We start from the raw sequence: 6,016 nt of genomic DNA on the forward strand, positions 1-6,016 counted from the left end.
CTAGTTACACTGCACTGGCTAGTACACCAGTGTGCATAGCATTACCAAAATAAACTATTTGTACATGATATTTTGGTAAATTTTAATATCTAGCAACATTTTTGTTAATGATATCATCGGTTAGGTGAAAGAGTAACATTACAAAATAAACGTGTGTTGGTGCACTAGCTAGAATGAGCTATCTTCATTTGATGAGGCTCGTCACTGACTTTTAATTTAATACCTATGTATTTAAAACATTTTTTACAATAAATATTGAATGAATTTTCTGTGATAAAAACAGTGTAAAAATATTTGTTGTGACACAAAATGTGATAACAAATACAGTGCTGTGATTATTGCTGTAATAACAGGTTACAGTGTTATTATTATTACTGTAATAAAAATACAGTAGTTTTATGGATACTGTAATTGAAAGTACAGTATGAATACTGTTACATTTACTACAGCAACTTCCCAGCTAATTGCTGCCATCAAGTTACTGTCCAGTTTACTGTGTCCGTTTTATAGTGTAGCATTACATATGCAATGCTGCCACCTGTTGTCGCAATACGTTTATTATCTGAAATGAACACGTCTTGAAGACGATTTTTCTGTTTCTATTTTTGCACATAAAAGAAAAGAATGACAAATGTCTATAAAATAAATTAGTGATTTTGTAATTATAATATGACATTGCATTTAACTGAATTTGACCAAATAAAACCAAGAAAAGAAACCTAAAACTAAAGTCCCTGTTTGCTTCCTAGACTAGCACAGTCCAGGCTGCACCGGGTTATCGATAACAGGGTTGTGGGTTCGATTCCCAGGCTTGGCAAGCTGCCACTGTTGGGCCCTTGAGCAAGGCCCTTTACCCTCTCTGCTCCCCGGGCGCTGGAGTTGGCTGCCCACCGCTCTGGATGTGTGTGTGTACTCACTGCCCCTAGCTCACTAGTGTGTACCTTGAAGTCTAAATGACCAGCTGTCATTCAATCGGGCGCTGTCCGCGGTGCTGAATCATTGACCTTTCTCGTTAATGTTCTCCAACATTAACAGTTAGGTAGACAGGCATTCCCCTGGCTCTACAAGACTACTGGCACAAACTGAACACTAGATGGAGCAAGTACACGGCTCTGTGAGGCAAGTGGGGCTTGTGCGTACAACCAAATCACTTAACACCTGGCCTGAAATGGCAGCAGGTGCACTTTAATTAAAGCAGCCTGATGTATCACTGTGGGGTGGTTAATCTAAAAAAAAGAAAATAAAATTTAATGCGGATGATTTGGGAACATGTTTATTAAACAAATTTAATTAAATATGTCTGTACATGATTATAATGGTTCTTCAAGCATTCTTTAGTAAAATCAGTGGTTCTTTGCCTGATCAAGTGGTTCTTCTCTATGATGAAAATGGTTCTGCAAATGTGCTTCAAAGTCAAAGAGTCCATTTATGGTTCTATATATTCTGGTACCCTTCTCAATACCACATCCTACCCACAAGCAGGAAGTATGATCAGTCTGGCCCTTGCTTAACAGTTGAATCATTATTGTTTTCATATTTTCTTCTTTTCTTTGAACCTAACAGTCTATTAGTCTATTTTAACTCCATCAGTCCACAAAACCTGCTTCCAGATGTTTCTTGTGTCTGGTCAATTCTGATGCTGCATTTTGTGGTGAGTATAGAAGAAAGGTTTTCCTCTAATGATTCTTTCATGAAGGCAATATATGTGCAGATGGTGTTGCACAGTAGAATAGTGCACCACCACTCCAGAGTCCTGATTGTCTTTTGGGGTCAGGCAGAGTTTTTTTTTTATTTGCCTTTCTAGCAATTTTACAAGCATTTCTCTCTTGAAAGTTTTCATGGTCTTCCAGACCTAAGCTTGACCTCCATCATTACTATTAACCACACATTTCTTAATTACATTACACCGTAAAAGAACTTTCAGACAGCAATTAGCTAGTACACTGCTGTAGTAAGTTTAACAGTATGCATACTGTACATTTGATTACAATACCTATAAAATGCTTAACATTTTATTACAGTAATAAAGATAGCACTGTAACCACTATTACTGCAATAATCACTGCAATGTAAGACTGTTTTTTATTATCACAGTCAATATTACTTCTTTAAAAGCATTAAAATCATTACTGCAGTAATACAGTATAAACTAAGATTGTTATCATATAATACTTTAAAATGAAGAAACACTTTTGCTCTAAATAAATTACTTATTGTATCATTATTAACATTTTAAAACATTTTAATACATTAGCATTATTATTGTTATGGCTAGCAAGAAAAACACTAGTGTCAAACTTCCCTAAATGGAGCTTGCCATTTTTCAGGCTTTTTTTTTCAATTATCAATAAAACGTTCAAAACTAATAGAAGTATAGGAAGACTGGTGATTTTGGGTAGCTAAAAAACTGGCTATTTTTCTGTGGAATTTCCTTTTAGTGCTATCTGTTATTGTGTATTGTGTATTGATTCATTGAATGTTTGTGAACACCCCTTTTAATAAATGCATTCATCTACTTTAAGTTGCACCCATTCCTGACGTAGATGTGCAAAATGCACACATGCACTTTGTCTAGTCACTGTAAAAAGGTAATGCCAATAGAATTGGGCTCTCTAGACAGATAATCATGAACCTATTGGTACCATGCTTAATGCCAGGCGTGGGCTGGAGGGGTACTGTGGAACTATGTTCTTTTGGATGATGGTTGATGCTCAATCCAGTACTTTTGGGATGAGCAGGGAATTTGGGGGTGAGGTAGGATGGAGATCATCCAACATCCTGACCTCACTAATGCTCTTGTAGCAGAATGCGATCAAATCCTTACAGCAATGCTTCAAAATCTAGTTTAAAGCAGTAAAGTAAAAGCATGTGTCCAAATACCTTTGACTATATAGTGTCAACAAATATCATAATTTTCAACACTAATTTGTTGCCATATTCCCTATCTTTAATCTGTTAATTCTATGCTCTAGATTTATAAACCAATGGTAGAACACACTGGGATCCTGTCTATATTGCTGAATCCCCCCCCCCCCCCCCCTTACTGTGCTAGATCCTAACACGCAGCCACAGCGCAAATCAAAAATAGAAAACCGAAACAGACGGTCTAACCTACAAACACGAGCTGTCGAGAAGCAGGCTGTCGGTTCTTTAACTGTCTTCGGATTGGCATAGCACCCTGTCAGGCACCGTATGGAGCGCTATGATTGGAAGGCTGTCAGGGGATCAGCCTGTTTGACAGATCTGTACCGTGTGCGTTTTTTGCCCGGCTACAAATCCCAGGTCCTGCCCCTTCCTCACGCTCTGGCGGGGGCTGCGCGCGCACCGGGGATGCAGAAGGAGTGGCGGGGCGCGCGCGCGTGAACGTTGCGCGCGCGCACACACACACACAGACGCAAGCACGCACGCGCACACACACACACACACACACACACTCGAGCGGACTGCTTTTCCACGCGCCGTATAACCTCTGGATTATTATTGTTCTTGCTTGTGTTTTGTTTTCATTTTTGTTGTTGGCTTGTTGTTTGTTTTTTTTTTTTCTCGTGCCATGGTCCCGTGAGCCGTAGATGGACGCGAACGAGGTCCGGCTGTGAAGTGGCACCCCCGTTCCCCCCACCCCGCCGGGGCAGCGCGCGCGCGACGCAAGGCGAGACGTAGCGTTGGGCGAAGAAACAGAGGGGGCCCGGTGGGTGTTGGTCGCACGAGCTGCGAAACATGGGCACGGTGCTCTCCATCTCCCCGACCTCCAGGAAAGGAGGGGTCGTGGATGAGAAGGCGGCGGAGGCCGGCCGCGGCGCGAGCGGCAAGGCAGAGAAGACCCTCAAGCGTCACTCGGTGCTCATCTCGGCCCTGACGTGGAAGCGCCTGGTGGCCGCGTCGGCTAAGAAGAAGAGCGCCAAGAAGGTGAACCCCAACCCGCCCGCGGCCCAACTCGGGAACCCCGTGGAGCAGCTGAACACCGAGAACCTCAAGAAGTCGCAATCGGGCTCCGAGCGCAAGAAGCCCGGCCCCCTGGCCGTGCCGGTCCCCACGGTCCCCGACAAGAACCTACGAGCTGGACAAGCCCCCAATGGCTCCCAGAGCGGCAAGCAGCTCCTCTCGGTGCAGCGGCAACCCAGCGGCCGCGCCGTCATCTCCCCGCGGCGAGTGGTCGTCCAGGCGTCCACCGGCGAGCTCTTGCGCTGCCTCAGCGAGTTCATGTGCCGCAGGTGCTACAAGCTCAAGGAGCTGAGCCCCAACGAGATCATCCTGTGGTTCCGCAACGTGGACCGCTCGCTGCTCATCCAGGGCTGGCAGGACCAGGGCTTCATCACCCCCGCCAATCTGGTGTTTGTCTACTTGCTGTGCCGCGAGGCCGTGACCGAGGACGTGTCCAGCGAGTACGAGCTGCAGGCCACGTTCCTCACCTGCCTGTACCTGGCCTACTCCTACATGGGCAACGAGATCTCGTACCCACTCAAGCCCTTCCTGGTGGAGACCAACAAGGAGGTGTTCTGGGAGCGATCGCTGCGCATCATCGAGCGCATGAGTGCCAAAATGCTGCGCATCAACGCCGACCCGCACTTCTTCACCGAGGTCTTCCAGGACCTCAAAAACGAGGGGGGCTCCAAGGACGCGGACGGCAAATGGACCAGCAACCTGGACCGCTAAAGGCCCTGGGCTCGCGTTTTTAATTCTCTTGAAGCGAGGGGAGGGAGAGAGAGAGGCTGAGAGGCTCTCTGTTACCTCCATCCCCTGACCACCTCCACCAACAACACCCCCACCGCCCCCTCAAACTCTCTTCTCCACACGCGTCCACCAACAGGCGGATTTGAATGTAAAGGCCGTGTAAAGGGTGACGACGTGGAAAGGTTGCTCTTCACGCCGCTTGAATGAAACGGACAGAGGTTCGCGCACTCCTCGTGGGATGGGGGGCGGTTCATGTTATCATAAATGTGTATAAGACCACCGCGTCGACCCTGTGAATGTCACGAACGAAGGGATGGGGGAGATATCTGGGGTCTATTCATAGTTTACTTAATGCATGCTTTAAGATATTCTCATTGTATCTTCATTGTGGCTTTTAAAAGAGAAAAAAACGATAGAAAAAAAAGAAGATAAAGAAGATAAACCTGCTACCTGGTGCTGGGCTACAGTGAGAGGTGTATAAAATGTTTAGCTTGTGCGTCAGTGTTCCAGATCTTTCATTTTTCAAAGTTCTGTTTTTCCTTTCGTCCGGCGTGAGAGACTGGAAAGGCCTGGGCGCAGAGGGAGCTGTCTAAGGTGCTGGCCTCCAACACACACACTGCTCACACTGGTCTCCTGTGGCGCCTGATGCTCTATATTTGAACGTTGAATGTACTATTTTCCAACGAAGCGAATTCTCTACCGTCAGAAATGTGCCAATTGTTATAGTATAAAACGTAATGTTTTATATTGTATATTTGAACAAATTATATGAATAGAAATATTCCCGGACTCTGTCCTGCTCATTTAACCTGCGTCTCGAAAGGAGGGGGTTCTTCAAAGGTTCTTTAGTACGATTGGTTTTATATTGAGAACCAGGACAATTCAAACGTCGATGATGATGTTTAATGGGTTCGTTTACATTTGAGCTAAGAGTTTCTACAATTGCCATCAGTCAAATTTACATTTCCGCAATATATTAAAGAATCTTCCAGGGTTCTTTAGTAAGGCCACACAACAAAAAAATATCTGGAAGCTTAAATGGTTCAGCTTCTGCTTCTAAATAGCAGAAATGATGGTTCCACTATTGCTAGAAGTCAAATGACCATTTGTGCAGTAATAAAGAATGTTCTAGGTTTCTTTAGTATTAGTATGGTTCTGTATAGATCCACTGGCTGCTGCAATAGTTTTGCTTGGTTCTAAATACTAATACTACGAAAAAAAACTTTTTTGTAGTGATAAATAATCTTCTAAGTTTCTTAGGTAAGAGTTGTGGGTCTATATAGAACCACTTAGTGCTTTCATAATTTTAAGCTTGGTTCTAAATAACAGATTCAAATAAATTCTC

The 6,016-nt window shown here is 44.2% G+C and overlaps 1 protein-coding gene across 1 annotated transcript; it reads left to right on the top strand.

Annotated features, from left to right (window-relative positions):
- Window positions 1-3,254: 3,254 nt before the first annotated feature.
- Window positions 3,255-5,452, top strand: cdk5r2a (cyclin dependent kinase 5, regulatory subunit 2a (p39)). Its single transcript, XM_072683718.1, has one exon. It carries the CDS (start codon window positions 3,718-3,720, stop codon window positions 4,651-4,653), a length of 936 nt encoding a protein of 311 aa, XP_072539819.1. The 5' UTR covers window positions 3,255-3,717; the 3' UTR covers window positions 4,654-5,452.
- The last annotated feature ends 564 nt before the right edge of the window (window positions 5,453-6,016 follow it).

The sequence above is a fragment of the Salminus brasiliensis genome, chromosome 7 (genome assembly GCF_030463535.1).
Source record: "Salminus brasiliensis chromosome 7, fSalBra1.hap2, whole genome shotgun sequence".
Taxonomy (NCBI): domain Eukaryota; kingdom Metazoa; phylum Chordata; class Actinopteri; order Characiformes; family Bryconidae; genus Salminus; species Salminus brasiliensis.

Excerpts from the sequence above, each read along its gene's own strand:
- cdk5r2a (XM_072683718.1), top strand. The coding sequence starts at position 3,718 with ATGGGCACGGTGCTCTCCATCTCCCCGACCTCCAGGAAAGGAGGGGTC.